We start from the raw sequence: 16,099 nt of genomic DNA on the forward strand, positions 1-16,099 counted from the left end.
TCTTCTGGATGTCTCTTCTGGATGTCTCTTCTGGATGTCTCTTCTGGATGTCTCTTCTGGATGTCTCTTCTGGATGTCTCTTCTGGATGTTTCTTCTGCATGTCTCTTTTGGATGTCTCGCTGGACAGCGAGTGCGGCGAGGTCATAGGTGATGGCGCTGGTTGTTGTTTCGTAACCTGGCTGTTTATCTGGGTACCATAGGTTGTCTTAGAGCTCTCAGCGCACCGACTAGCAGGTAAATTAAGGCATTGTCCCTTGTCTCCTCCTCGTTGAACCCCTTTGCCTTCTCTTCCGCGGATGCCTTGGAGTCCAGGAACCTGGAGGCGCGGAATATTACCGTCAACAGATCTCCGCGCGAGTCAGCTCTTTATGGTCGATGTCCCTTAACAGCTTAGTACGCTGGTCACAGATAATCTTCCGCAGAGCTACCGGTATCCCCAAACGGTGGCGCCATACCGCGTATGTATATGATACATCTTGCCCTCTGTCGTGACAACACAAAAGCCGTACTACTCAAGGGCTCCGTATTTATATTTCGGGTTCCAGAAGTTGGTCCGTCGGTTCCTTACGTCCCAACCCATCGTCGCGTCTCTGGAGTAGCCGATGATGCCCTCGGATGCGACGCACAGGCAGGCGTCGTCCAGCTCCTCGCGCACTAACCGTCTGCTTTTCCATGGCCAGTCGATGTCGAACAGAAGGCACTAACTGGGCCAGCCGGAGTTGCGGTGGAGCGGTAGAAGCTGCGGAGGAGGGGGTGGAGAGGAGCGAGACGCGTTCGGTTTCGAGGAAGGGGATGGTTGTGTAGCGGAGGCTCGGCAGACAAATCTGTACGCGAGCAAGGCTGTGACGGAGATGAGGAGCCACGATGTGGACATTGGGGGTAACGCCGGCCGTGGACACCTAGATTCAATAGCAATGACGGTTAGCAAATGAGATTTCTAGGAAGGAAATACCAGTATTTGGCCAGGTTGGACCCCGAAACTGTCTATCGGACCCAAGGAAGGAAAAAGATAATAGTAAAGTTTTCCAGGCAGGCTGACTTGGAGACTCGGCTAAACTGGAGGCAGCAATTGAACCGGGGTATGTGTTACGAGGCGGGAAACTGCTAAATGGGGCAAATCACCGCACTCAACTATTACTTTCGCTTAGCCGACTGAAACTCAGAGTGGTAGCCCTCGGAGAAGCGTTTAAGCCCAGAATACTCCCCAGTGTCCTAGCAATGGCGGCCATCACTATAACGGACGACAGCATACCTCAGCTTGACGGCCGAATTGGTGTGATTAACGGTAGGTGTTCAACCAGACCACACCGGAAAAAGCATAAGGGAGAAACGAGATGATCACTAACGCAAAGCCTGAAGACGGCACCTCGGGCAGGGGCCTAGCCACCGTACGTCTCCTCACAAGCAAAGGCGCGCGCGTCTTCATCCTAGACCTGATCTCCTCCCAGCGAGTTCACAATCCCAGCAACAGAGAAAGGCAACCTCGTCCTCCCACCCATAGCTTAATTTATCCAATGCGACATTACCTCATGGCCAGACCCACGCGCCGCATACCCCCGCATTATTCACGACGCAAGCCCAATTGACATGGCGTTTGCCAATGCCGGCGGCTCAGAGGAAAGCGACTTCTAGCAGACACCTTCGACGAACTCGATGCGCTTGTGGATGTGAACTTTCGCGACGTCGCTAACTTTGTTAAACTGGCCGTGAGCTATATGCGTCGCCAGAGGGCAGGTGGTAGCATTGTGATACCAGCAGAGCAAGGGCGTATGCGCCAGAGGAGCGCTTGGCGGTATACTGTGCGTCTAAGGCTGCGGTACGTTTATTTGGAATGGCTTTTTATCCTCGGAAATGTTGAAGTTTGGGTACTAATTAGCCGTCGTCTCTCAAGACCATAACCCTCGTCCGCTCCCTCCGCCCCGTTCTATCCGAAGACAACATCACCATCAACGCTGTCGCCCCTGCCGCAACGCACACCTCGCTATTACCGCAGAATCTCGCAAAACCCCTTATCGCACCCTGATTGTCTGTTTGGTCTGCGTCATTTTTAGCCCGGCCACTGATGTTTTCAGCGAGTGGGCAGCAGGACTATCGGGTTGAGCAATGTGGAAGGGATAATACTGAGGCGGACGGGCGGGTCACGTTGACTATGGCGACATATATACGGAGTTGGAGGGAGTTAGCAAAGCATGGAGAGAGGGCATTTTTCTTCTTTTTGTTTGGTCCAGGGCAAATAGAGAGATCAGCTGTTGACAGTCCAAGGTCCTCCACGGCATTAACAGAAAGCGCGACAAGCAAAAGCTGAACTAACCGATGCATGCTGATGGCCCTTGGCTGTTTTTAGCAAGAATTCATATCCGGTACATAAGTTCAATAGCCTGTAGCTACAGGAAAATAGTTCATAACGCCGTTTCAGCGACTATAAATAGCCCGTACGTTTACTTCTGATGCGACTAAGCTAACAAAAGAGTGGGTCTGATTCAAGGTAATATAGGAGCAGATGTCTTTGAGGGCTCTCACAATCAGCCGTACGAGAAATGTTGGTCAGAACTGACTTTGTAAAACCTGGAGCACAGTCACTGCATAAGGCTTGTAGCAATATAAGTAGATTACTCTGTAGAATAATTTGGGAGCCACGTTGACAAGGCTGTGATTAAGGGTAACACAGATCCGACCTGGCACAATGAGCACCATGTTGGTGGTAGACCTGATGGTGACAGTTATTGCTTTAAGGGCCAAGGAATCTACCATTAGGTACTAAAGGGACATTCAGCCAGGAATGGATCTTATGCTGAGTGTCTATTATTCGCGTGTCTCCCCTCATCACGACGCTATCGCTCTGGTAAAGAGAGAGAAAGATCTCCAACCCGCCTCATGTCTTCTGGGTTAGAAGAGGTAGGGCAACAGTCTAATAAAAGCGCAAAATCTTAGCCCAGCCAATCCTGGTTGGTCATTAAGATGCAGTAATTGTGCCACCCACACGTTACACATCACTCGGGCTTCAGGACAGCCTCAGCCACTCGGTTGAGGTGATCTCACCTGGGATTGCCCTCCTGTACCGATTCCATCGCCTGCTGGCGGCTGACACATTCTCCGCCCCCGTGAGGTGCATTCCGCCTTGCATGAAGAGAAATATATACTGGGTAGTTGGCGACCTACCAGTCCCAGAACAAAGTTCTTGAAATATCTTGTTACAAAAACCATTTCAACTAATAACAGTCATTGACATACGAGAGACGCTATTTTGCTTGTCTTCCCATTCTATTCGCCTCTTCAATACGAAGATCTGGCATTCATCTATCCTGTCCCGATTCACATATGGTCGCCTTACAACAGCCCGTCCTCGAAACAAAGGTCATTGGATCCAGGGTGTCCGCATATGCGCCTATGTTTCTTCGGCAGTTTTATTGATCAATCTTGTGTTCTACACTGTGGCAGAGATACTGGCCAGTAACATCCGTCGCGGCAATCCAGAGGAAGTTGTTGACTCGGCAACATTCCAAGTGATCTACGATGGCGACTGTGTACTCACAGAGCGATGGAGTCTCGTGCTGCATTTGATAATTAATATACTTAGTACAGCGGCGCTTGCTGCCAGCAACTATACAATGCAGACGCTAGTAGCAACTAGCAGGGAAGAGATTGCAGTTTTACTTCGAAGGAGGTTTCAGAGCCATTGGAAGACAGGGCATACCTCTGACGAGGACAGGGTTGGTTGTCCGATGGGGCTGATGTCCGAGGCTCGAGGGCGAGGGCCAATTACTTGAGGACTTTAGAGACAATGACTGTATTCGAGGGTTGATGGCCCATGGACGTAGATAAGACGATCGTTTGCACGGGGCACAGACATAGTACTTTCGCTTTGCTTTATTTTTGATTATTTGATAGATACTCGACGCTCATTCCGTGCCTAAACTTTAGGGGATGGGAAAAGCATCTATGGCTTTTCCTAACTATTCTTTTTTTCTCTTCGGAGACCGGCGAGAGGCCGTGTATTCTATAGTAGATTGATCTGGGGTGCAAAATCCGGAAGGAAAAAAGACGGCTTCAAGAGACGGCAAAGAAAGATGGGACTTGCAATCCAATTCTTCGAGAATGAGTTGTTTGGTTTCGCGGACCTGGAAGGATATCATGACTGAGGCTATCAAGTTGAGACCAGTGTAGAAGCCGACTGGAAGATGGAGGGTTGGCGCACCGTCTAATTCGGTCGTGATATAGGGAGTAAATAGGTATTTCCAAGCACCAGTCGTCGTAATCACGGATTCAATTCGAGGGCATGTCAAACTGAGGATACTGCTGCAGATATGTCAACGAAGTAGCGACTTATTAAGTGTTGCTGATGTGGATGTAATCCCTTCAAGCAGGAGAGGCCAGCCGCTAACAGGGGAAGACACATGAGGGAAACCTTCTGGATACAAAAGCGTTTTATATGGGTCAGATAGATGAAGAATAATAAGCCCCTTGCCAGACAATCTTTGGGGGTTTCTAAGAAGTTGCTAGTTTGAAAGTGGTTCCGCGTGCATTTTGACGAGCAAAGGAAGATTGGAGTCAGAGGCAAAGTGATGTGACAGGCTAGGAATCGTTCCCAGTGCCATAGACTCGATGGATGTCTCGAGAATTAAAAACACCGTGTAAGGCTGGAGACTATTTTTAAGCATCGGACCGAGATGGGCTCCATTTCACTCGACTAACGACTGAACATTCTGGCGGCAACACCCCTCTCCAATGTGAACCTGGCAGACGGGAAATATCTAGCGATTGGGTAGCAAATGAGGCAAGAGCGTCATCAATGGAGTTATCTTGGTCAGTATCCAAATCTCACCCCTCCACCAGCCCCGCCAGGCGCGGAGGTGGCCAGCCTTAGAAACACAGCCTTGGAGAAGTTTGGAATATACTTTGTAGTAGCCTTGCCGTATGATGGTGCTCTGTCCTCACTATTCGCTGATGTATACGCGATATGCTTCTCCCTATATCACGATTGACCGTCGTTGTGCGCGATAGTTGTGAGCATGGTTGCCCCGTCTTGTGCAGGGCAGATGTTCCAGGTTGTCCGCAGCCTTAGCCTCTGGCACCCACTTAGTCATTTGATTCGGCTTTTATAGAAGACATATTGAATGTTGCATCGATTTACTGCCACTGTGATAGGGACTATTAATACTCGTTTGACAAGCGCCCGGACTCGTCCCCGAATTCTGCCTCCCCCCAATACAGTGAGAAAGCCCATGCGTGCTCCGCCAGTTGTGTAACAATAGGCTGTCTATCCCCTCATATAACTACCTAGTCCATCTTACGTCAAAGAAGGACACCGCGTGAGTGGTCCAGTCCAGGCAATCAGGGATGCATGTGGCTCAACCCATCGAGGAAAGAGCGAGCAGCTATGAGGCGTAGTCTGGACCACTGAGCGCTTCCAAGTTGATACCGAGTATGATGGGGGAAGTAAGGCTCGCGAGGCTCCGTCGGCGCAGTCAACCTAAAAATAATGCCTGCAAGCTCAAGTGCCGGTCCACGGCTCGCCTTTATCTAGACCAGTGGACTGCGCCCATCATGATGGGCATCACTAGCTCTAACACAAAGTCTCCTTCAACATGGTCTTCTTTCTCCACATTACTGTTTTATATGTCCTACTCTGTCCGCAATGGGCGGCCGCGCTTCCCCGCGAACCTCTACTCGCGATATCCGAGCCTAAACCTCCTACGACACAGGGGGTTCGACGACACGACAATTCAACCGCGGATGGACTCAACAACATTACCCTGACTATGGCTACCGAGTATCATTGCAACTTTACCAAGATACACGACTTCTTCGTCTATGCCACGGCGAACGGCTTGAACATTACGGCCGAGGTCGAGGAGTGCAAAGAGCTCTGCCCTCTTACCTTTGGTTTTGGAAATCCCGACTTATCAGGGATTGGGGTGAGCGCATTGCCTACAACCCGTTGCTCCTAGTTCCACTTCAAATTTCTCAACCCAGGCACTGACAGCCCCATTTCTCTCCTAGATGATGTACGCTTATAGCATCCAAGTCGGCCTCACCATCCTCCTCGGTCCGGTGTACCGGATGTTATACTTCACTTTCGCTCTGGCGAACAAGCTTATCGCCGATCTGCAGTCGTTGCAGGCTGTTTTCTTCACCTGCAACGGCTTTCTGATCGCTTCATGCGCGATGGCCTCGCTCGCCCACCTCTCCCAGGACCTGCCGACATTCGAAATCGCAGGCATCCAAGCAATGATATTCCTCCAGATCAATAGCCTCCTGGTCACATTCTTCTGCATGGTTTGTGTGACCCAGCTCACGCGCTGGGCGGCCCGGATCTTTCTGTACATTGCGATCTTCGCCATCGCAATCGCTGCCCTTAGCAACAGCCAACTTGTTACCGACAGCAGACGCAACTGGCGGCTCGTCTCCGATGCCTGCGCCGAGGCATCGCGCGACTACGATATCATTAACCCCGTGCCTTACCCGTCCTGGGCGGTCGTCATATTCGCGGCGGCAGGTACCCTCGTCTTCTGGCTGCAGTCGCTGAAACGGAAGTTCCGCAAGCAGGAGAAGCTGCAGGAACGACTGCTCACGGTGGTTTCGTGGCTCTGGGTGCTAAATATCGGCTTGTGCATCGCAGGTATGGTCTTCGGGTTAGCGATGATGTGGCGCCAGCGGAGCCATTTGCGCCGGGTGGTCGGCATGCGCTTCAGAGATGACGATTGGAACTTCGGACAGTTCATGGCACTGTCCATCTGGGCGCCTATCCCGGTTGGGTTACTGTATGAGCTCAATGGCAAGTACCCGAGCGCCTTCCTCTTCATCCTTAATGCCCTACTCGCAAACGCTAATTTTCTTTCCCGCTTAGACTCTGCTCAAGAGAAATTCCCCAGATGGAAAGAATGGAACGACTGGGTCAGAGTGCACTTCACCCCTCGAAACGCACTGGATACAAATAATACTGCTCGATCTCTCCAGAAACACCGGCATACTGCGACCCCCCCGGATATCGTTGTGGATGACCAGACGCTCCTGCTCAGTCCATCACCTGCATCTAGCCAGACCACACCGGGAGGATTCAACGACTCGTCCGTCCAAAGCCCTCACCACAGCCCTAGCCTTCAACCCCAACCTCTAGTTCGTCGGCCCGCAATTCGAAGGTGATCCCCTGGGAAAACATTGGCAGCTCCGCCATCTTCAACATCGACTTTTTCGCCGAAACCTGCTCCGACAGAGCCGAGGGATATTTCACCAATTAAAAGCTCTAAGTACTCCCTCTCACCTCCTATTGACCCAATTCCCAACTCTAAAGTCCCAAGGTGGCCTGTTTCTTTTGAGTTACGTTTACCGGGTCAAATTTACCCCCGTTTGGTAGGGGAGTGTACACCTAGTTTGCCGCCATGCGGTACGGACGCGTCATAACTATGATATGAGAGCCGTTGAAGCTGTACTGGGAGAAGATCAGGCAATAAGCTTTGAGAGACTGAAAACTGAGCGCGTTGATCAGCTACCAAACAATTTCTTAGAGATTTATATAGACAAGTCTTGACCTCTTGACCTTCCTAGGGACTTCCAAGTTTCCTGCTTGGAAATTCAAAATCTATAAAGAAACTTTTTTTCAGAAGAAGTTCCCCAAAACTGTTTGTATGTTTGTAATGTACATTTGTAACCACGTAACTACACAAAATGATCACTGCAAACACCGCGGAGTACACCTCCTACTCAGGTAGAGAATACAACGCGCAATAAGGAAGCAGGAGCCCGTTGGCCTACTCATAGGGTGAACAAAGATGTTTCCGAAAAACCAACACCAATTTCACTCATGGTTGAGAGGGTAGCTGACCACAGAGCTCGGCTTACTCGGACCAGCCGAGCCTGTGACAAGAACAGTGCTTCTCCGCACGACCCATGGACTCTGGTCTCCCTGAAAGACTTTGCCCACTGACAGTGATAGTGGAATCGCTTGCGTCATCCTCTCGGTACGCGAGATACTGATTCAGCTCGGTGATGCTCTCGCGCACGCGGTCTGCCTGCGCGCGCATAAAGGCAAATGACGGCTCGAGCACGGCGTCCGCGAGCTCCCTGTCGCAGGCGCGCATTTCTTCCCATGTATCGTAGAAGATGGTTTCGGCTGGCACGTTGGGTCGGGGAGGACTTCGCCGCGGGCAATGGGGATGAGCTTTGCGTTGTAGGCTTCGGCTGCTTCGGCCGACATTTGCTGGAGAAGATCTGTACGGAGTGTATTAGTTGAATTGATAGTCTATGGGAGCCATATGTGGCAGTGGGTGCTTTGGATAGAGGGTAAGCACGATCAATCAAGAACAGGATCGTGAGAATCCGGCACGGGAAATGGATCCTGTCGTCCTTTGCCAATGGGAAGTACAGGCAGGTTACCCGCGAGAAGCCCGCGTTGAGGAATAGCGTCTCGGCCTTTTCGTCGGGGAAGTCCCAGTTCTTGAGGAAGTAGGTGTCTACTTCGGTGGATACGGCCTCGACGCAGGAATGGCATAGCGGGGTCAAGGTTGAGGGGAGAGCTCCCAGGCTGCGGGACTGGGCTTGACAAAGGGTCTTTCCGGAATGCATGGGGTGTTGCGGTAGCGGTGGGTTGAGTTCCGCTTGGGCTTGCCATTGCATCGTCTTGATGTAGCTTGGTGTTGAGAAGTTGAATGGGCGAAAATGGATGAATGGATTGTGCTGCTTTTTCAAATGGCGGCAGGTCCTCATCGACGGGATTTAGACCTCCCATTTCAACACGACCTGACCCAGCGATAATCCGGTTTTGTCCTGCATCGGGCATCCGGCAAGGCTGAATGTGTCGCAGGCGCTGGGCTTCCAAAGTCGGTAGCTCTCCGGCACCCTCATTCCAAAAGTAGTCATTAGTGGAAAAAAAAATCACGGGAGGTTATAATGCCGGCCTGACTCCAAGTGACTCCGGTTCAACGACTGAGTAATACTGGCCAGAGCTTCCCGTACCGGACTATTGAGCAAAGCTCAAGGCTTCACTCTACGCCTCCCCCGCTCCAACGCCCCTCGCTTGGAGAAAACTCGAACCGAACTCCTTCCGGACATAGCAGTTTATATGGCTAAACGCATGGGAGATGTTCTTGCGCATGCGCCCGTGGACGATCGGATCGCGCTCGCTGACGATTGAGTGTGCTCGACCCGCAAAGCTGCCACTGTCGTAAAAGGGGCTCTTGGTGAACAGCCGGTGGCCTGGACGAATGCCGTAGATGTCGAACCATGAGGAGGCAGATGAGAAAGAGCGCTCGTTGGGAGCGACGCGGAACGATTGGGGCATGTTTTTCGTGCAGGACTAGGGTGTCGTTTGGCTGTCGGCCTGAAAGGTTTATGCTGCTTTACAGGAAGTTGGACCAGGCTGCGGACCTGGGGCCGGGGAAGCGGTAGAGACCGTGCGTTATGTGTTTGTAGAGGGTGTGTACAAGGAGCAAGGTGGTGAACTTTGAATCGTGAGCTTCTTTGTTTCAATTCTTAAGGTTGGTCAGTGGCTCTTGGGTGCTTTCTTACTGCCAGGGCAATCGCGAGGCGTGGCATGACAACGTGCGAATCTGCCCTTGCTCCATTGGCCTTGCAATGAACAATCAAACTTGCTATGTGATATCCCTTGAAATGGAGTAACTAACGGACGTGCCGCTTAAGGGTATCAGCTAAATGTTTTCGAAATAGGACGCGCGTTTTGTCAAAGCCTCATATTCAGCCTCGCCGGCGAACTGCCTAAAATGACCGGGGCACTCTGATCCCGGCTGATGTCTGACCACAGGGGCGCAACGCGGAGTTCCGTGACTCGTGAATATCCGAAGCAGGCCATAGGGCCTAGTCGAGCTAGTAACACATGTCTTTTTCCTCATTGAGTCGATTCCCAGTCGTTCCAGGGTTCCACGTTGCTCCGACTTCCAATCTTGAGGTCTGGTTGTATCAGAGCCGAGATGCATCAGGAGCACCACAAAAGCAACAAGCGCCGAGGCATCTAAATAGACATCTAAATGGACATCTAAATAGGCATCTAGGGTAGTCATGAATCTTCCTCCCCACACGCCCAGCCCTTGTTCTCCTAGGTGTTACTCTACGGAGCAGGCCTCCGATCTAAATGACCTAAACCTTTTCAGGATAAGCTTACGAGCGCATTTACACTAGTCTCGTCGTGGTTAGCGGCGCAGAATAACAACGGTTTGGATCTCGATCTCGGCTCCATCAACCGTCGACGTCACTTGAAAGTTGACGCACTCAACACGAGCTGGTCCCATACTACTTACTGTCTTTTCCCGTATCTTCTTTGTCATTTCATCTTACGATTCTTTCATCTGGTATATCGCGCTCAATAACGCAACCATTCCCAGCTCACCAACCTCGACAATGTCTCAACCCATCATCCCACAGACCATGAAAGCCTGGCTCTACACCAGCACAACACCCAGCGTAATCGCCAACCTGACCCTGCACACCTCGACCCGAGCCCCGCCACCTCCCAGCTATGCAAGTCAGCTTTTGATAAAAGTCCACAGCACATCCCTCAACCCAGCCGACCACAAAGTCCCCCAGCAAACCACGATCCCCTTTAGCGGCGGAAAGACACTCATATGCTCCTTACCCGCCTCACCGGGCCTCGACTTCTCAGGCGAGATCGTCGCAACGCACCTCAAGCACAGCGGGGAATTCAAGCCCGGCGATAGAGTGTTCGGGTGTCTGGCGCGGCCCCGCACATTCGGTACGGCGGGCGAGTATATCCTCGCAGACGCGAACGATGTCGCTACGTTACCTGAGGGTGTCAGCTTTGAGGATGCATCGTGTCTGGGTGTTGCGGTGCGGACGGCGTACCAGAGTTTGAAGAATTACCTCGACCTGTCAAAACCCGAGTTCGAGAATAAGCAGCCGAAAGTCTTTATCAATGGCGGCAGCGGCGGATGCGGGGTGTTCGCGATCCAAATTGCGAAGATGCTGGGGTGCCATGTTACGACGACGTGCTCTAGCCGGAATGTCCAGCTCGTTGAGAGCCTGGGCGCGGATGAGGTTCTTGATTATACGAAGATCGACGTCGCCGAGACTCTGAAAGCGAAGGGGTTAGTCTTCGACCATGTCATTGATCACATCGGGCTACCTGCGAACCTCTACGCTGAGTCGCATTATTTCCTCAAGCCGGGTGCGACATGGGTTCAGGTGGGCGCGGGGAGTATCATGACCGCGTTCTGGCGGGCGATTACGCCGCGGTTTCTGGGTGGCGGGAGGCGGTGGTTTGTGCCGCTTATGATGGCGAACAGTAAGAAGGATCTTGTTGCTGTTGGGAAGTTGGTGAACGAGAAGAAGATACGGATTATCAAGGATGGCGATAAGGTTTGGGACTTTGAGCAGCTCAAGGAGGCCTATGAATTGTTGGCAAGTGGGAGGGCGAGGGGGAAGATTGTTGTGAGAGTTGTAAGGGAGTAGAGGCCCTTCAATTATACGCGAGATTCAACTGGTGCCGAGTAGTTTGGTGTGCTTTGTATTCGAACCACAGGCTTGAACTAGCTCCGCATAATCCAAGCTATAGCTAATCTCTTTGACCGATGAGATATCTTCTTCTAGATTACCATCTGTAGTCTCGTGTAGGACGATATGCCTCATCGCATTTCTCAAATTTAAATGCAAAAAAGTAATACAGAGGAGACGAGCCCCCTCTTTCTTCTAACCTCATCCTCCCATCCATGCTCAAACCCAACTTTGCATGTCCGGCGCCTTCCGAGAAAACATCTTCTCCCAACAACTCATTAAAGACAAAAGCATATCCTCCCTACCCGCCGCCGCAATCGCAATGAGCCCAAACGGCCGACCTGTTCTGCGATGGTACGACACCGGCAGCGTACACGCAGGGTAGCCTAGAAAGCCCATTCGGCAAGGCTCGTATTAGTTATCAATTCGTACAGACATTGTGAGTGGCTGGCCTGTTGAACGAGAGGAAGGGGGCAGTAAAATAAAAATAGCGAAGACACATACCCGACGCCGCGATCAAGCTATCCACCCCTGAGTCCGCAGGGCACAGAATAACGTCGATTTCGTACTTGGCCAGTACGGCATCAATACCGTTTTGGCGCGCAAAGGCTCGGCATGCGCGGATTGTCCGCTCTGTTTCCTCGGAAGACCATTTTTGCTCGCCGTTGGAGCCGATGAGCCAGTCTTGGTTTTCGTAGCCTGCGGAGGTAATATAATGTCAGTGCACCGTCCGCTATGTTATATCTCAAGTCGCTTTGGGTTCAGTGCATGGGAAACAATAAATTGCAGCACAGTGCAGGGGATGTCATTGCACGGGGTGAATGAACGAACCTGGCGGGAGCTCGAGGAGTGGGTAGCGGTTGTTGAAATCGATGATTTCCTTCAGCGAACGGACAGGGCTATGCTCGAGTTCAGAGAGGTAGCGATTGAGCTGAGCGTCAAAGTTTCCAGCTTCATCGGTTTAAATCAGTGGTCTGATTTGTGTAGAAGGGAGAAGGGATGAAGGCACGGGGTACGTACTGACTAGATCGTCGATTACGTCGCCTCTCTCGAGATTCATGTCTTTAGGTCTGATAAGATCAATTGGGTATACTACCTTTGCGCCGTGTTCTCGAATTGTCTTGCACGCAGCAGCGATATCTTCATCCTAGTGAAGTTAGTGGTGCAATGCTGAGATGTAGGTCCAGGAGCACAAGGGGCTCACCCTCTGCGCAAGGAATGACCCGTCCGGATCAGCGGCAAAGGAACTCGAGATTGTCCAACTTTTTGGCTCAACCATGCCAATTCGCAACGCAGACCAGTCATTAGCTTTTGCGGCCTCGATGAGCTTTTCGTGCATATCGGTGGTGCGCTCGGCGTCCATCATCGCTGTCAACCCGTGCGCAATCTCAAGTGCTCATTTCGCCATTGGCCCTGCCGCGTCACAGAAGTCACAGCCTGGCATTATACCCTTCTGCGAAAGCAAGCCGATGGTTGGCTTCATGGCGAATATCCCTGCTCTGTTTGCCGGCATGGTTAGGCTGCCGCATGTGTCGGTGCCGATGGTGATGGGTGAGAACCCGGCAGCTACCGCTACCGCGGATCCAGACGAGGAGCCTCCTGGGTTCTTTACTAATTTAGCAAAGTCTGAGCTATGTCAGCTGAAAAGGAAAGCCTCTCGTACCGTATGCCCACCGTTCGTGCCATTGAGGTCGACTCCGCCGGAAACATACGGATTCTGGGTCTGTCCGCCAACAGCGGACCATCCGCATTGGAGGGCGCCCCTGTGCACATATGTCAGCGGATCATGTAATTCCAGATCTGCTACCTTGGAACGGCGTACTTAAAGTAGGCAAACTCCTGCATTCAGTCAAAGTCGATCCGAAACGCGCGATAAGCGACCGGTAAAGTGACTTACTGAAAGATTCGCCTTGCCCAAAATGATTGCCCCATTCCGGATAAGCTATATGATGCGTGAGTTGAGAGATGCACGAGAAGGGTGAGTTGGGTCCTTACGTTTTCCACTACGTCGGCATTGGCTCGAGGCCTGCTATGAAGCAAGGCAAATGAGCCGCCCGTTGTCCCCAAAGCTGTATCAGGGTGCGTATCAATATTGTCCTGAGACTATTAGTCTGAATGAACTCAAACGGTACAAAGCTCATACTTTGACCAGGATGGGAATGCCATGCAAAGGACCACGCGAATGGCTATCCTGGCGCTCCCTCTGCAGTTCCTCGGCTCGTTTCACCAAACCAGCTCTCGGTACGATCTGAATCACAGCTCTCAGCCGCGGATTGAATCGTTCTATCTGTTGGATGTAGGCATCTATGATTTGGACGTAGGACAGTTCCCCGCGACCGACTTTGGTCTGCAGATCCTGGGCCGTCACTTCCAGTACGTTGAATGGTGTCTCCATCTGTGTCATCTGTTTCGGAAAGGAGTATCAGGGTCAAGTCGTCTCGTTGGGGATATTATAGGAGATGATAAGAGAAGTGGCTGGTTAAATATGACCGGAATACCATCGTATCAGCCTTGCTGTCTGCCCAGTTCCCCCACTTTGGCAGCGTAGCTGGTGATAGGCTGTGCAGATGCACCCAAGGCGCCTAGGTCATGGTCACACTTATCACGTGCTCGGCCAGAGGCTCTTCCTCTTCTTGACCATGCGATCAGATTCTCTCTCTCACATATTCCGGTTGCCGTTATTCCATGGAGTGAAGACGAGCTCTAAAGTGAATTTGCCAAGAATGGAGTTCAAAGCGTCTTTTCTGTGCAATGATCCGATATACCAGACCGAGAAACCGTACGAGATGTGGCTGGGAGACACATCCAGCGCCCCAAATACAAACACCAAATTCCACACTGTCCGGTTAGAAGTTACTTCGCTTCGCGAGGCAGACGCTTCCCCCAGGCTTGACCAGGCTGGATTTGAATACATCTCCCACAACTTCTCCACCGCGCTTCAGCCGGCCACTTTTCATTCCCCAGATCAGTCTCAGAGGATCGAGTCATACCTCGTGGAGGTTATCAGCTTGGTAAAACAGAGGCTATGCGCCGAGCAGGTCATTTGTCATGACTGGAGGGTAAAAAATTTCATTACCAAATTTTCAGAGGCCTGATCAGGATGCAGTACCGGCGTTCAGGCAAAAATAACCATGCACGGTCTGACGAAGGGAGGTCTGCGGCTTTACCACCTGCATATATAGTACATATCGGTTTGTTGTCTCCCTCATAGTGGACCTAGAAGCTAATGTAAACGCCTCCAGATGATTCTCCAAATGAAGCAAAGGCTAGAGCAGTTGCTCTACTGGGAAACGAAGAATACCACCAATGCTTTCGGAATGGGAGACGGATCAGGATCATCAAGTGAGCTTCTCCCTGCCAATCTCTTTCGAACTCTCGGGCCGTTCCCTGGCGCCTCCAGATCTAACAGTCTGCAGTGCCTGGAAACCCATAGTGAATACAGTTGAAATTGCCCCCTTGGCTATATGCGATCGCAGAACAGTGGCAGAAGCGGATATCGTGACGTACGATAAAGTTCATCCCGATCGTGTACGAGAGGGCGCTTTCGCTTTCCATAATCCGGGACAGAAGTGGTTTTACCTGCCGGAACAACGAGAGGATGAAGTCGCGCTCTTTACCATATGGGATTCGGATATGGAAAGAGGGCCTTCTGGTTTGAGACCCCGGGCGATTTGTGGCAACTGAACTGATTGAGTCTATCTAGGCTGTCCACATTCTTCTTTGTCGTCTGAGAACGATGACTCTGGCAGTGTTCGTGAAAGCATTGAGGTGCGACTTTTGGTTGTTGACTCTATCGGGAAGCGCTTCGAATGACTGAAGCAGCTTTTATATCTTAGGATAGGTCCATGGCATATACAATGGCTAATCAAAGTAACCTCTTGCATTCAAAAGCTCGATAGGCAACTTGGAGACCATTGAACTCACTCAGCCTTGGGTGCCTGTTCTACCAAGTGGAGATATGGAGGCCATACATTCTGAAGAAGGAAAAAGCAGAGGGAAAACAAATCTCTCATTCGAAGCAGCGCATCTTCATAACGATCTGAATCCATAACGCGCCCGAAAGTACCACCAGCTACCATGGGAGAGTATTCCATTTTCCTCCCCACCAAAAGGCACGCTGTACCATAAAGGCCCGCCCATTTCCCGAGATCTAAGATGCTTAGCACTGGGGAGTCCCGTTACGGCCCGGTACATTCTTACCCTTCTCTCTAACCACCCAATTTCTTGTCGTCCTTTTCCTCAAACAGTCTGATATCCCCATTTACGCTGGGGAGGAACTCCTGCGAGGGTGGCGCAGCAACATGGTAGAACGCCTTCCAGGGCTGGGCTTTACCAGCGGCTTCGCTGCTAGACTGCGCGCTTGGCTTCTCGGTCGGCTTGACGGAGTCCATGGTGGTAGGCAGATGAATAGATAAGCGCGACGGGTGAATCAGAAAATAGTAGGAGTTGGATGTTTGGCTTTCTGACGGTGAGTCTGTCTGGTCCGGCTTCTGGCTTAGTAGGCAGAAGTACCCTAGGATAGTTGGATTTGATAGTAGGCAGATGGATATAAGGGGGTATGGAAGAGAATCCCCGCTCCCCCGCCGCCGTCGCACCACCTGCCACTGCTTATAATGGGCGAATGCCCGATCAAGAGGC

General features: G+C 51.4%; 6 protein-coding genes across 6 annotated transcripts; 4 read left to right on the top strand and 2 right to left on the bottom strand.

The window, feature by feature from the left end:
* Positions 1-1,219: 1,219 nt before the first annotated feature.
* Positions 1,220-2,024, top strand: BDW74DRAFT_182486 (uncharacterized protein; the record flags this gene model as incomplete). The annotated part of the gene is made up of 3 exons (XM_073730276.1): positions 1,220-1,286; positions 1,637-1,800; positions 1,893-2,024. The coding sequence occupies 3 exons, from the start codon at positions 1,220-1,222 to the stop codon at positions 2,022-2,024; spliced, it is 363 nt and encodes a 120-aa protein (XP_073579377.1).
* Positions 2,025-5,760: 3,736 nt separating this feature from the next.
* BDW74DRAFT_188089 (uncharacterized protein) lies at positions 5,761-7,254 on the top strand (the record flags this gene model as incomplete). Its single annotated transcript, XM_073731643.1, has 3 exons — positions 5,761-5,916; positions 6,002-6,776; positions 6,849-7,254. 3 exons carry the CDS (start codon positions 5,761-5,763, stop codon positions 7,142-7,144), a joined length of 1,227 nt encoding a protein of 408 aa, XP_073579378.1. The 3' UTR covers positions 7,145-7,254.
* A 582-nt stretch (positions 7,255-7,836) lies between these two features.
* BDW74DRAFT_182488 (uncharacterized protein) lies at positions 7,837-9,278 on the bottom strand (the record flags this gene model as incomplete). The annotated part of the gene is made up of 4 exons (XM_073730277.1): positions 7,837-8,062; positions 8,119-8,209; positions 8,290-8,451; positions 9,032-9,278. 4 exons carry the CDS (start codon positions 9,276-9,278, stop codon positions 7,837-7,839), a joined length of 726 nt encoding a protein of 241 aa, XP_073579379.1.
* Positions 9,279-10,351: 1,073 nt separating this feature from the next.
* BDW74DRAFT_182489 (NAD(P)-dependent alcohol dehydrogenase) lies at positions 10,352-11,419 on the top strand (the record flags this gene model as incomplete). The annotated part of the gene is made up of 1 exon (XM_073730278.1): positions 10,352-11,419. One exon carries the CDS (start codon positions 10,352-10,354, stop codon positions 11,417-11,419), a length of 1,068 nt encoding a protein of 355 aa, XP_073579380.1.
* A 456-nt stretch (positions 11,420-11,875) lies between these two features.
* Positions 11,876-13,856, bottom strand: BDW74DRAFT_182490 (amidase signature domain-containing protein; the record flags this gene model as incomplete). The annotated part of the gene is made up of 11 exons (XM_073730279.1): positions 11,876-11,913; positions 11,966-12,160; positions 12,293-12,412; positions 12,482-12,608; positions 12,666-12,829; positions 12,911-13,087; positions 13,136-13,224; positions 13,284-13,300; positions 13,359-13,403; positions 13,457-13,558; positions 13,605-13,856. The coding sequence occupies 11 exons, from the start codon at positions 13,854-13,856 to the stop codon at positions 11,876-11,878; spliced, it is 1,326 nt and encodes a 441-aa protein (XP_073579381.1).
* Positions 13,857-14,114: 258 nt separating this feature from the next.
* Positions 14,115-15,524, top strand: BDW74DRAFT_91570 (uncharacterized protein). Its single transcript, XM_073734069.1, has 6 exons — positions 14,115-14,520; positions 14,615-14,652; positions 14,704-14,803; positions 14,878-15,113; positions 15,165-15,229; positions 15,284-15,524. The coding sequence occupies exons 1-6, from the start codon at positions 14,510-14,512 to the stop codon at positions 15,377-15,379; spliced, it is 546 nt and encodes a 181-aa protein (XP_073579382.1). The 5' UTR covers positions 14,115-14,509; the 3' UTR covers positions 15,380-15,524.
* Positions 15,525-16,099: the final 575 nt, after the last annotated feature.

This window comes from Aspergillus multicolor (genome assembly GCF_047715735.1).
Source record: "Aspergillus multicolor strain CBS 133.54 unplaced genomic scaffold BDW74scaffold_36, whole genome shotgun sequence".
Lineage (NCBI taxonomy): Eukaryota > Fungi > Ascomycota > Eurotiomycetes > Eurotiales > Aspergillaceae > Aspergillus > Aspergillus multicolor.

Excerpts from the sequence above, each read along its gene's own strand:
- BDW74DRAFT_91570 (XM_073734069.1), top strand. Across the intron at positions 14,653-14,703 it reads TGCATATATAGTACATATCG|ATGATTCTCCAAATGAAGCA; the intron begins GTTTGTTGTCTC and ends AAACGCCTCCAG. Across the intron at positions 15,230-15,283 it reads GTGTTCGTGAAAGCATTGAG|CTTTTATATCTTAGGATAGG; the intron begins GTGCGACTTTTG and ends TGACTGAAGCAG.